General features: G+C 48.1%; 1 protein-coding gene across 4 annotated transcripts in view; it reads right to left on the reverse strand.

Moving 5' to 3' along the window:
• Window positions 1-14,320, reverse strand: part of Cables1 (Cdk5 and Abl enzyme substrate 1) — a 103,071-nt gene that overhangs the window by 51,778 nt on the left and 36,973 nt on the right. For all 4 annotated transcript variants that reach the window (XM_050160733.1, XM_050160732.1, XM_050160735.1 and 1 more), the window contains exons 2-3: window positions 6,927-6,998; window positions 1,364-1,456 (exon numbers count right to left, since the gene is read on the reverse strand). In XM_050160733.1, the coding sequence (XP_050016690.1) occupies window positions 1,364-1,456; window positions 6,927-6,998 (165 nt within the window). The remainder of the gene's footprint in view (window positions 1-1,363; window positions 1,457-6,926; window positions 6,999-14,320) is intronic.

Here is a 14,320-nt window from a genome sequence, read left to right on the forward strand (position 1 = left end):
CACACTGTAACTTCAAATCCCATTCTGTTGATCCTTCATCAGCTACATCCTTTCACTGCCTGCCTCAGGACCCTCTGGTGGTGTGCCTGGGTGTCAGGACTGAAAGCAGAATCCTTCAAACTGGGCTCATCTCTGGGGACCCTCTGGTGGTGTGCCTGAGTGGTCAGGACTGAAAGCAGAATCCTTTAAACTGGGCTCATCTCTCTGGCTTTGTCACTGATTTTATTTGGGAATTACAGCCTTTCTGTGTTTTGTCACAGCTAAAGAGATACTGGGGAAAAACCCCAAAGATTTAAATAAAGCCTAAAAATGGCATAGAAACAGCCTCAAAAGCAAACAGAAATGGTGAGTGAATGAGTGTGGCACAATGATCTGAAAGAGACAGCGAGCATCAGAGTCAAAACAAAAATTCAAAAAATCGCACAATGTGAGCACTGGCTGGAGAACCATAACGGGAAGATCACATAAAGTCTGGAAGGTATGCGGGGACCTTGATGGCACAGTTCCGACACCATCACAACCGTCATAAAGTTATGTTCTGATAAGCCTCAGAAAATAGAGGTACAAACCTCGAGAAAGAAGGCCTTTAAAAACCTACTCCCCAGTGTCACTGCACAAGACGTGAACTGTGTCTCCTACCCGCAGAAGAACAGGAAAGCTGAGCCTCACTGAGCATCACTGGGAGATCTCAGCTATTTCATTTTGTAAGAACTGGCGAGTGTTGGAAAGACCACGTGGTCTTCTAGAAATCCGATCAAACGAGGTAGGCTGGGCACCAGGCCCTCTGCTCTTAGCATGCCAGCTAAGAGGACATCCTTTAGGGTCAGGGGGCATCAGTGGACACCAGAGGTCTCGGAGGAATGGCTGGTAAACATGCTAGCAGCAATGCTATTCTCCGGAGAATTTTAATATTAAGATTGTATACTTCTCGACCATAATTGTTATTTAGTGAGGGGATGGAGAAAGCTTTCCAATAAGTGTCAGCAGGCCCAGAACCCACTGAGGAAAGATCTGCCTGCCAAAGTCCAGATCCCATCCTCCTAAAGAGTTGCCTACAAAGCCAAGGCCAAGTTCAGGCACAGATCTGGCAGCCTTTGTTGACCAGCCCAGACAGTGCTGGTCAGCGATGAAATCAAAACCAACAGAACAGAAAAACAACAACAAAAAGCAGCTGTTTCTCTGTCCAAAGTTTTCTGGGAAAGCATACTCGTGTTCTATCAGAACTCTCTTCGGGTTCCCCAGGTGGAGATGTCTGGACGCGTGGCATTGGCTGTGACCTGCTTAGCTGTGGTCACTAAGCGGTCCTCTCCCTTCCCCTGGCCACCCTCCCTGTGGCCCTGGCAGCTTGGTGCCGCTGTGGTACCTGCCGTTCCTGGTATCATGCTGGCGCATGTTCTTGATAAAATGAATCTTCTTAAAATTCTTTGGTCTGGGAGAACCTGAGAGTGTTCGACATCTGAAAAAAAAAAAAGTCATTTTAAAAACACTATCCTTGCCTAGTGGACAACTGAGCCATCCACACAAAGACAGGAAGGAAAGACCAGACAAATGGCTGAGTCACCTCGTGGCAGGCAGGAGTGGGGGTGGGGTAGCCTAAGGAAAACAATACAGCCAGCCCAGAGCAAGGAAACTTTAAAAACCCAATGACAGACAATTTCCTTGCTAATACTGATAACATTTTATGTGTGTCTCTGAAAAGCTAGCTAACTATTGTCCCCAATTACAATAATGTAACCTAAATGGGTCCCAAGGACATTAGTCTTGCTGTCATCCTAAATAAACACAGGTAACGGGAACAGAACCTTGTAAATTTAGAAGATTTGGGGCCACGGGGATAACATGCAACATTCATTTGAAAAACAAGCCTGAGTCATTTTCTTCTGGAGCAGGATCTGGCCTGGAAACCTTAGCGAGCTGCCCCAGCTCCTGACTCTGCTTGGGAAGTCACAGCTTAATCTGAATGAGAATTGGGACCTAGGTAGTTTCTGTTTCATTTTACTGCTTCAGAATAAATTTTAATAATCAAATACTTATTGAACCAAAGCGACCGAATTTAAAAAGTAAAATCTCTCCTGAGAGTGGGCAGCATTGCTGACTGTGCTTCTCTGCCAGACCACAGCTGAGGAGACTGTTGAAGTAACCCACCCGGGAATGCTGACTTACAGAACCACATGGACACCACTGCCAGAGCCAAAAATACCACTACGACGAGGCTGGAGCTTTGTCTTTATTATGCCCAGAGTGCGGAGCCCCCCAAAAAGGAGACCGAGTTCTCTATGTAAAAGCAAAGAGCCTTTACTCTTATCCAAGTTCTAACCTGGACTCTCCGTGTGTCTAAGGCACCGGCATGATCAGAGAGCCCTAGCTCAGTTGGGGTGGGGTTTTTAATAACAGCAGAGGTTGGGGTGAGGTTTTTATAACAGCAGAGGTTGGGGTGAGGGATTTCTAAGGTTTAGGACCCCTGGTTGGCTGACATTTGTCTGGGTGCCCTGGTTAAAGCGGATGGGTGTGTGCCGGGCTAAAGGACATCAGGTGATTCTATCTACAATGGTTGGAATGTTAGGTACTTTCCCCTGTGGATGCTGGTTGGTCCATTCCTGGGTGGTCCCAGTTTGTGCTTTTTTTCTGGAGTCAGGGGTTGCATTGGAGCAAACTAGAATCCAGGCCTGCCTAATTTCTGGTTGTCTCTCTAGAGCCTCTCTTGACGGGTACGTACCAAGCTGCCCAGGGCCCACAGTCTTGTCTTGACAAAGCGAATTATGTCCCTTCTATTAGAATCCTTCCTGACTCTGAGCCCAAGAACTGGCTCCTGCTATAGGATGTCTTCAACTTCATACTTTCAAAAACAAGTTCTGGAAAAGCACTCCACACTGAGCTCTGGGTGCGGACAGCATCTGAATACAGTCAGCTCTGTCTCAAGGCCACAAGGGAGGACGTAGCTGCACCCGGGTAAAGTTAATAGCAGAAGGGACTGAACTAGGGAACAAGAAGGGTTCTAGACCTACAGGGCAACTCCAGTCTTTACTCTCCCGCAGGGCAATCTCCAAGATGGAGGTGGGCCTGGTGGATCCCCATCTACCCTGACCAACCCTTCCAGCAGAGGCCAGCCTTTCTGAAAGCCCTTTCTTAAGAGTACAGATCACAATATATTTAAAAAAAAAAAAAAAACCCACCCTAAAATACAACCTCACTTGAATAAATCTCACTAATGCAAATCAATGCAGGCCTAAGCAAAGGCATTACAACCAGGCAGGATCCTCTGGTGGGTTTTACTAGGAAACCCCCTCCCATGGGCTGTGTGTCCAGAGGGAAGCCCACTTCCCGTCACTGTCCCTTACGGTGGGCTGAAGCTTCAGCAGACGCACGGTCCTCCTAGCCTCCAATCCTGACGTTACTATACCCTTGATCACGACCTCTCAGGGCTCCCAAATCTGTTAGCAACACTTCCAGTTCCCACCGCCATTAACACTGTGAGAACTAAATGAATATGCACACATATGTGTGCGTTTCATAAACGGCCAGGTAACCATTGGCATGAAGGCACTTACACACGTGCATGCACACACAGTCATATACAAATCCCAAGTGTTACATCATTAATAAGCTGTGAGGTGGGTGGGAGGTGGGGGATGGACCTCCATATTCTCAAGACAACAACCCTTATTAAAGGCTTGGAATTCGGAGCGTTAAGTGGAATTTCTTTGGAAGCCTTGCAGATGGCTGCCTGAAGAAATCAGGTAAAGGCAGAACCAGAGGGGGCCTCCATCTTCTTAGTTCTGGGGCTCGAGGGAACACAGACTGAAACAGACCCAGAACCCCAAGCTGCTCCTGTGCTGACTGACTCCAGGTTTACAAGTGACTCGAGGTTCCCGCTATCTTACACAGAAGGGGTGGCTGAGGGGAAAAGGACGATTGAGGCTTAAACAGAAAAGAAGCTCCAGGGGATTCTGGGTAGGGCCCCAAGTTTAAGACTGTCCTGTTCTTCACTCTGCCCCAACCCCAAACCAGAGCTTTCTGTACCAGCCAGTCTGACCAAGTCTGTCACCTGACAAGCTCTGGGTCCTCCTGGGCCCTGATGACAGAATGAAGGGGAACAACCCGGGGGCTGCAGAGAGGAACACTCATTCCTTGGGCTGCCAGGGAGACTGGAGTCAACAGAAGGGTCACAGCTGGCGAGGAGAGGGCGCAGTGACTACAACAGAGGTAGCTCCAACACCCAAGTCTAGGAAAGCGGGCAGGTGCCGGTGACTGCCACGGCCATAGGAGGCCAATCAAGGCTGCGTTCCTAGTGTGCTGTTTGGGGGTCCCTGGTGATCACCGAGCGGTGACAAACTCCCCAGAGTCCTCCCTTTCTTGGAGCTCTGGGTGTGCTCAGGAAACACTGACTGTGATATACTGTGATATAACAAAGTCCTATCTCTGGGTGTCAGCTTCAGGCACCCCACTAACCTAAGCCTTCCTCAGCAAGCTGTTGTGCTACGCTGCTTCTTCAAAAGCATCTAACCAAAACCCCAGGGAACCAAAGACACGCTTGAAGAGCGCTATTAGCAACAATTGCCAAGGAAACTGGAACACTGGGCCGCAGGTGACAGGGGGTCAGGCAGAGGATGATTCACAGCGCTGGCTGCATTACCATGTAAATACCTATTTAAAAGCACCCACTCTGAGTGAAGCGAAATTAAATGAGGAGAGAATTAAATTAAAAACTAATTCAATGAACATTTAGCTCATCCTTGTTAGCACTGATTATAGGATACACTTAATTATGCTTTAATAGGTACCAAGGAGGCAATTGCTTTTGCATACTAACCTTAAAAGCAGACTAGGCTCAGAGCCTTCCTTCCAGCCCGGTCGTCCCCGATCCCCAGAACACTTCAGTGCCATTACTGGGACATTTCCTGTCAGAGGCGGCAAACCGACTTCACAGGTCAGCCTTTCTGGGCCCTCCCATTTTACAGATGGGAGAACCAAGGTTCCACTACTGCCAGCGAGTCCTACACTCCCAACTAGCATGGCTTCTTCTACATGGCTTGTTTCCTGGGAGCAGGACATCCAAGCAAATACGAACACCTTGTCTGTAGTGACCACGCCTATTTGCTTATTTATATATGTAGGTACTGACTAACGGGGCACACATGGGCCACACAGGGCTGTGTGGAGACCAAGAACAACCCTATTGGTTGTTTTCTGCTACTTGTGGGCTCCAGGGACCAAACTTCAGTCAGCAGGACTGGTGGCCAGTGCCCTCACCCACTGAGAATTTCACAGGCCCTGAGAAGTTGGGTTTTTTTTTTTTTTTTTTATTGTTTTGTTTTGGAAGTTCATTTAGAGAAATAAAGACTTAAAAAACTGCCTTGATTTTAGGTTACTTTTAAATTTTTACGTTTACTACACAAGTTCCCTTTGAAATTCAGGATAATCTTCTGTAAGTGTAGTCGGGAGAAGTCAGTTACTGCAGGATAGGCTGTTCTCACTCTCCGTCCAGTCTGGGGCTAACAGGGCACCCCAAGTCAATCTCAGCCCTCTAACTTCCTGGGGACAAAATGGCCTGATCTTGAACCCTAGTGAGGGCAATTTTTACCGCTACCCTGATCGGCTGGGGTTCTTCTGCTAACAATTGTCACACAACTCCACATACTGGCTTGGTGAGCACTAGGCCCCTCTCCTTTCTCCTTGCTGAGGTCGGGTGGAGGCAGAGATGGCGTGCTGCTCTGAGCATTGCCCTCCCTCCTCCCTGCTCACCAATTACTTGGAACAAAGCCAGTTCCCTGCCTTGGTTTTACTGGAGCTGCTGTGTGGTGCCTTCAGGGAAGTGGCTTCTTCCCATCTGCCTCACAGAACACATCCTTTGGGGCTGCTGGGAGTCTGGTATATTTCCAGAGACTTCAAAAGTAGAGACCAGCCTACCAGACCCCGGCCTTCAGGATGATGTCAGTGGCCAGATTCACAGTCACCTGATATCTGGGTTTGTTCCTCTGCTTCCCAGATTGGTGAGGAGCCCTCTCGGGACATCGCTCTGCCCTCCACAGTGGCATAGGAGAAGCTACATCCTAGAGTGTAGCCAGGCAGATGGAACCCAGATGCAGGCTCAGGAGGGGCTGGTCAGTCCACACCTGTCTCCTTGGCCTTGGCTATGTCAAAGGATGGAACCGGACGCTTTTCCCTTGCCAGCTTGGAGCTGCAGGGAGAAGGCAAGAACTCACAACATGCGAGTGTTTTCTCCTTCACAAGGAAAGCCTGGCCAGAGCTCTGCATTGATGCGGGCCACCAGAGAGGGCAGGACGAGGGGAGGGAAACCTGCCAGTCATAAGCAATTGCTGTCATCCCAAAAATGTGCTTTGCTAGCTAGCACGTTTTCTAATCTGGAAGGAAAAAATGGAATGGAATGCTTCCAAACCCAAGGGAGTACTTGCAACTATCTTCACCAGGTTGCCCCAGCAACTAGCTAAGGAGTGATGTCACCATCACCTCCTGAGGAGATTTGGTTGCTTCCCCTGCAGAGAGTGAAGCCTAAGATCTTAAGTACTGTGTAATGCCAGGGCTAATATGGCTCTGTTTCCATAAACAGCCACTTTTAAGATGAAAGGGCAGCTGGGGCTGAGACTTGAGAGCCACCACAGATGGCATGAGGAGGCTTTGTGTGCCATCCTCAGCTCCTCAGACCAACACCAACCACAGACCTCAGGAAAAAGAACCACCAAGTCTGCAAGCAGCTTGGCCTGCTCCAGTCTTTAGATGGAGCATCCTAGTTTTCATGTCTTCAGGGTCGGGTTCCAAACAGAACTCTTTGTTCCTGCGAGTCAATTATTTATCCTCAAAATTTAATTCAGAAGATTAGGAACTAGAAACTGCCAACTGTTACAATGTACACACACACACACACACACACACACACACACACACACACACGAAGCACGAGAACTTACCTCCGGAGAGGGGCATTCTCCTCAATATCTTCCAGGGTTTCTAACGACGATCTCTGGGAGATAAGGCGACGCCTACAGAGACAAAAATCCAGGAGTTAATAGTGCACAGTAAAACTGATCAGAAACTGTGGGAATTCCTAACTATCAGGAGGAAAAATAACAAAAACAAACCCAGCATATACGGCCCTCAGTACATCCTAAACAACTGTCCTTACGCCCACAGGCAGTGTGGTCCTCACCCCTCATCAAGGAAACTTTGTGGTGATATTTCATTTGCGTTTGAACAAACAAAGCTTGCCTGAAGATCAGAGTGCAGAGTTAAGCCTCTAGAGGCCAGGGAGTGGTGGCACACACCTTTAATCCCAGGACTTGGGGAGACAGAGGCAGAGGGACCTCTGTAGTTCAGGGCCACTCTGGGCTACACTAGATTAATCTGGATTAAACAGAGACAGGCAATGGTGGCTCACACCTGTGATTAATCTGGATTAAACAGAGACAAGCAGTGGTGGCTCACACCTGTGGTCCTAGCACTTGGGATCCCAGCACTCGGGAGGTGGAGACAAGAAGGGATATGGAGAGAGGAAGCTCAGGCAGGAAGAGACAGGAGCTTGGTGCAGTCTGAGGTTTGGTGGAGACCGATGGAGTCTGGAGAAGCAGTGTGAGGTACAGTCTAAAGCAGTAAGCCAGAGGAGGCAGTCTGAGGACAGCCTGAGGATCTGGTGGAGGTAAAAAGTCTCTCTAGTGGCTGGCTGCTCTGCTTCTCTGATCTCTCAGCTTTCATCCCTAATATCTGACTCTGGGTTTTTATTAAGAACAATTAGAATCTGTGCTATAAAACTTCACTTTGCAACAGATGCAGACCACTACAGAAAGTCACGGCCAATCAAAACGCAAAGCTGTGGAGCCCAGGCCCAGCGGACACAAAACACCCCACCCTTAAGGGTCAGGGAACACTGTGGGAGAGGCAGTGGAAGGATTTTAAGGACCAGAGGGCCAAGGAGTGCTGAGCCGGGGTCCCCAAGCACAGTCAGCCTCACCGCCACGACTGCCTAAAAACGAGCTGAACAAGGACAGCAACGGGCATGTGCAAGTGTGCAGGGGTGGGGCGGGGGAATACGGGTCCTCAATCCTCACAGACTAAGAAATGCTGAGAGTAGAGAAAGTCTTCCCCAGGGAGGAAGATACCAATTGACAATCTAATACCAAGTAGCTAGCCTTGAAAACACGGACCTATAAGTAACACTATCTAGACTGAGCAGGCTATATTTATGTATTTAAGAATATATATGTATATACATACACATATATGCATTAACAACAATTAATGAAAAAAGAGGTCAAGAATCAGAAAGAGCAGGGAGGGCTATATGGGAGGACTTGGAGAAAAGAGCAGGAAGGGGGAAATGATTTCATTGCAAAGAAAGGAGTTCTGGCAAGACTCGGCGGGTCCTGAGAGTTCCTTCCCGTGTGGGAGAATGGACGCCCCAAGTTTGCCATCTGACTGCCACAGTCCTTGGTGGCACTTGTGTACCTGGCCCACACCCCACAAAATAATAATAATAAGCAAAATTAAAACAAAACAGATTAAGACAAAAGCTATCTTTAAAGAGGCTGCTGCGCCCCTGCAGGGGCTGCCATGCCCACCTTGCTTGCCTGCATCTTGATAATGCCACTCAGGGACAGGCCTCTTTGTGGTGGTTATAGAAGCAGAAGACCTGTTTCAAGCGTCCATTGCCAAAATGAAAATTTGCCTTTTTTTTTTCATGAAAATTTAGGACAAAAACAACATAATGCCTCTTACAATACACAGGATTGCTGAGGCACCATGAGCCTTCCTGAGCATATGCTGTTAAGAATTCAAATGTTGATCATTTGAACTTAAGGAAATTCAATTTTGAAAGCACATTTTCTCATTCGTGTACCTGTGTCTGTCCACATGTGTATGTGGGTGCATGTATGTACAAGCCAAAGGGCAACCTTGGATTCTGTTCTTCTTGGGAACTACCCATCTTTACTGAGATAAGGTGTCTTGGTTGGGGTTTCTATCGCTGTGAAGAGTCACCATGACCACAACAACACTTAGAAAGGAAAACATTTAACTGGGGTGGCAGCTTACAGTTTCTGAGGTTCAGTCCATTATCATCATGGCGGGGAGCATGGCACATGCAGGCAGACATGGAGCTGGAAAAGGAGCTGCTCTATGCTGAAATGCAGGCAACAGGAAGTAGACTGAAACACTAGGAGGTATCTTGAGCACAGGAAACCTCAAAGTCCACTCCACAGTGACATACCTCCTCCAGCAAGGCCATACCCATTCCAACAAAGCCTTACCTCCTCCTGCCACTACCCATGAGATCATGGGGGCCAATTGCATTCAAACTATCACACAAGGTATCTTACTAGGACTGGGGTTTGTGGATTCAGCTATGCTGACTAGCCATTAGATTCCAGGGCGCTTCGTGTCTCCACCTCATCAGCATGTAGAGGCATGCCAGCCTGCCCAGCTGTTGACGTGGCGCTGGGGATTGAACTCAGGTCTTCATGCTTGCATGGCTAGTGCCTGAGCTCTTGACTCTTGCCTTCAATCATGTGTAAACAGTTACTGTCTCGGAAAGGCCATGACCCTTCTGGAGAACTGGAAACAAATGATTGAGAGACCCTCAGAGACCAGTGAGAATGAATACTTATCATGACAACTTTTCCATTGTCCAACTGCATATGGCCTTTCCAAATCCCCCGGCCGAAATAAGACAAGGCCTTGGTAACTAAGAAGATCTGCCTCCATGCCCTGTCTTACTGCCCACGTCTTCATGTCTCCCATGTAGTGTACCCCTGGCACCACCCGAAGCCTTGAAGTCAGAAGTAAAGGATTAATAGATTAATGGGGTGCATCCCTAAACATCACTGGACACAACAGCCACAGGCAGAAGTAAATGTAAGTCACAGATACTAAAGTCTCAGCCTCCCTTTGTAGAACAGGATTCTGAGGTGAGCACTGAAGGGTATGCCCCCGAGAACTGCCCTCCCTCCTGTAATCACCCTTAGCAGGTCCCCGTAAGCTCTGTAGCCACTGCTCAGGACTAGGCATAATCGAGGTCCCAGTCAAGCTCTGCCAGGCTCCCCCAGCCCCGAAGACACTGTCTGTCCACTTAAACAGTATGACTGCTGGCCTGGCTTTGGGACCCGTGGCCTGCCATTCTTTAGGGGCTTCAGTTCAGGCGGGAATTCACAGAACCACTGGAAAATTCCTTAATCTTTTGAGATTACCTTTCCTAGTGACAAAATGAAGAGCAGCTAAATCTCCCCTGAACTCAGGACCCCCCTCCCCAGGCTCCTCCTCCACCTCGCTGGTCCACCAAAGTGCAGATTCCAAAGGCGCTTCTATAGAAAAGCTGCATCCAGTTCCGCTCTTCCCACCCAGGGAAAGACGGCTGCATATTTGGAACACATTGCGTTAGACTACATCTTCTATACTGTTCTAAGAACTTGCTTTTTTTTTTTTTTCTTAATTGGCACATTGGTTATTTTCCTCGTTAGCTGAACAGGTATAGAGTCACACATGAACGCTATTGTAGACTAAATGTTTTCTTTCCCCACCCCAACCCCACTGCTCACATGAAATCCTAACCCTCAATGTAACAGTATAAGATGTGGAGTCTGGGAGGCAATTAGGTCACAAGGGAGGAGCCCCCAGGAGTGGGATGGGTGCCTTTATGAAGAGGCCCCAAGAAAGCCCTCCAATTCCTTTTCTGCCACATGGGGTCACATGGGGAAGTCAGCTGTCTGTAAACTCACCAGTCCAAACACCAAGCTAGCAGTCTACAGGCGTCCCGGCCTTTACTGTGAGAATGCAAATGTCATCTCTGGTGGTTTGTTACAGAAGCCTGACTAAGACAGACAGACAGAGACAAAGATAGATGGACACCCAAGAGTTCAAGCCTTTAAAAGGGAAAGAAAAATCTCAACCTTGAATGTTCACCTGTTCCTTTAAATCAGTGGGCACGCTTCCCTTAGTCACGAAGATTCATTGAGACACAGGTACACAACCTAGAAAAACCCACTATCGGTCACAGTAAGAAACTCTAACACGGTGCCAAGACAAGCCAGCAGCAATGCTTGCCTTTCTTAAGATAAAGACCTGTTTATCTTGTTATTAGAAATCTGTGTCCTGTGAGCTAGCCATAGTGATCATCTCCACCCCTTACCATGCTGAACCCTTCCAGGAGCCAGGGCAACGGCTTTTCCCTTCTATCCGCAGGAAGCTGTGTGGATGAGGTAGCTGAGGGCAGCCAGCTTACGCAGCCACTTTCACCCTGCAATTTGTTTCCTAGGCTAAGCGCATTACTGGGCCACCCCTTTATCATAGCACAGCTGATGAGCAAAAGTCTTCGCATATTGTAATGACTGATAAGGAATACTTAGCCTTTAAACAGCATGCTACGTTATTAACCACACAGACATTCAGTAATAGACCCACAAGACTCAGACACAAGCATTATGTGCTGAAGTCAACCAATCAAAGTACCTATGACTCGCAGACCGAGCCACACCTAGGGACCGCCCTCTTGTCTGATAATTATATGCAAGGACCTACCATGCCGGCCACACTGACCCCAGTGAGGTTCACACTTAATGTCCAGTTTACTCAGCATCCTGAAAGCATTTCGGACCCATCTCAAAACACTAAACACAGGATGCTGAGCAAGAAAGGAGCTGAGACCCACGACAGTAATCTACATATCTGAATACACCCACACGAACCAAAGCGTTCTACTCATAATTAAGCCGCACAGATCATCTGCAAGAAGTCACTGGATACCCCAGGGACCTGCAGATGGGCAGAGTGGCCATGTTCTAATAAATTCGTTTGCATACACTGAGAGCTTAAGAGTAAGTCGCTGGGGGTAAAGGAAGAGAGTTACACAGTAGATAGTGAGGGTGAAAAAGGGGGACCCTGCATCCCTAATGTTTCTTAGCACAAGAGAGCCATTATCTCCATCTCTAGAGCAGGAGCAGCTGCCATCCATCCATCCTGTCCCGGGCAAGTGGGCTCCACGATGGCCGCCATCTTCATCCTGCCCAACAATGACCCTGAGGGCCCTGGGAGAGTGAAGGTAGAGGGAGGCAGAAACCACAGTGGCCAGGGCATCTTAGAAGGACAAGGCCAGGTAGTGAGTACTGCCCAAGGAGTGGAAAGCCCTGCCCCAAGGACCAAGATATAATGTGTTAAAAGTTGACTCCTGGGCCTTGGTGTATGCCCTTGTGTAAAACAAGGAAGGCACCTGAAGCCACTGCACTTGAGCCTCGCTGCATCTCAGAACGGCTTTTGTAAAGTCTGCCCCTTGGGCCTGCTTCCAGAGAGTCTGCTTACTTGTCTGGGCTGAGCTAAAAGGATTTTCTTAAACCACCAGGGGATTCTAATGAGAAGGACAGTTGATCCCACTAAAGGAGGTCACCGCCAACAGCTTGCTATGGTCAAGGGTGAGTGACCCTCATTTAATTTCCTTACTCACCTGCATCAGCGGCGCACTTGGAATTGAGGTTATCATAACCAGCCCCAAGCAAGGACCTGTCTCGTTCATCCTTGCATGGAAACCTTACAAAGGTCACCGAGCAAAGGAAAGTAGGTCATTGAGGCTAGGGAGGACACAAGCAGGGACCTAGTACGGTGCACTTGGATGCCACACACATACAAAGGGCCAGAAGAGTGAAGATCTAGGTCTGTTTTCTCTGGAACCAAAACTGGGTGGACAGGTAGGGCCCTTGGGGAGGGTTTCCTGCCTTGATGTTCTGTCTGCCTGCGTGAACCCACTCACACAACGGTCCGGGCTATGAGTTGGGCCACTGGAGGGCAGAGTTAGCTCTTCACAGGTGTGGCAAGTGATGGTAGAGACCTTAATTACATATGCAGGTGACAAGCTGGGGATGTGATGATCACATCTGTTCAGATGGTTGTTAAAATAAAAGAAAAAATATTTAGTATATCCTCAAGCATATAATTGATCTGCCTTAGTGTTGTGCCATGTGCCCACTGTTCAATCTCGCCCCCCCCCCACGACAAGACCAAACAAGACAAGACAGAGGACTTTTGTATTAGTTGATTTTCTACTGCTCTGATCAGACATCACAACCAAGGCAACATACAGAAGAAAGAGTTTGTTTGGGGCTCACAGTTTCGGGGGCCCATGACCGTGGTAGCAGGGAACAAGGCAGCAGGAGTTCAAACCTCACATACTGATCCCCAAGTTCCAGGCAGAGAAAGATAACTGGGAATGGCAGGGACGTTTATTTGAAAGCTTCAAAGCTAACCCCAGTGACACATCTCCTACAAGGCTGCACCTCCTAAGCCTTCTCAAACAGATGTTTCTATTGTGAAGAGACACCACGACCACAGCAACTCTTATAAGGAAAACATTTAACAGGGGTGGCTGTCTTACAGTTTCAGAGGCTCAGTCCGTTATCATCAGGACAGAAAGCATGGTGGTGTGCAGGCAGACATGGTGCTAGTACTGAGAGTCCTACATCTTGCAGGCAACAGGAAGCTGATGAGGCATTGGGCAGAAACCTGAGCATAGGAATCCTTAAAGCCCGCCCCCACAGTGATACTTCCTCCAATAAGGTCATACCCACTCCAACAAAGCCACATCTCCTAATAGTGCCACTTTCTAGGAGATTATGGGGGCCAATTCCATTCAAACCACCACATTCCACTCTCTGGTCCCATAAGCTTGTAACAATATCATAATGCAAAATGCATTTAGTCCAACTTCAGAAGTCCCCATAGTCAATAACAGTCCCAATCCTGCTTCAAAGTTCAAAGTCTCTTTTGAGATTTAACTACAATCCTCTGTAAAATCAAAATCAAAAAGCAGATCACATACTTCAAACACATAATGGCACAGGATGTACATTACCATTCTAAAACACAGGGAAGGGAGAATGATAAGGAAATGCTGGACCAATGCAAGACTGTTGAAATAGGGAGCGGCGGGGCTGCGTCCCCAGCACCCCGGCCGCCTGGCTAACTTATGCCCGAAATAACAACACACAAACTGTATTCATTAAACACTGCTTGGCCCATTTCTATCTAGCCTCTTCTAGGCTAATTCTCACACCTGGACTAGCCCATTTCTAATAATGTGTGTAAGCACCCCAAGGTGCGCTTACCGGGAAGATTCTAACCTACGTCCTTCCTGGGTTGGAGCTTCATCGCGTATGCCCAGGAGAGCGAAGCAGGGCCTCTGCTCCAGAGAGCAGAGCTGTCTAGTCTGAGCTCACTTCCTCTTCCTCCCAGCATCCTATTCTGTTTACTCCTCCCACCTATGTTTTAACCTATCAGGGCCAAGGAGTTTCTTTATTGCTTAACCAATGAAATCAACAGATTGATATATGAC

This window comes from Alexandromys fortis, unplaced genomic scaffold (assembly GCF_014885135.2).
Source record: "Alexandromys fortis isolate MF-2015 unplaced genomic scaffold, M_Fortis_MF-2015_v1.1 scaffold_104, whole genome shotgun sequence".
NCBI lineage: Eukaryota > Metazoa > Chordata > Mammalia > Rodentia > Cricetidae > Alexandromys > Alexandromys fortis.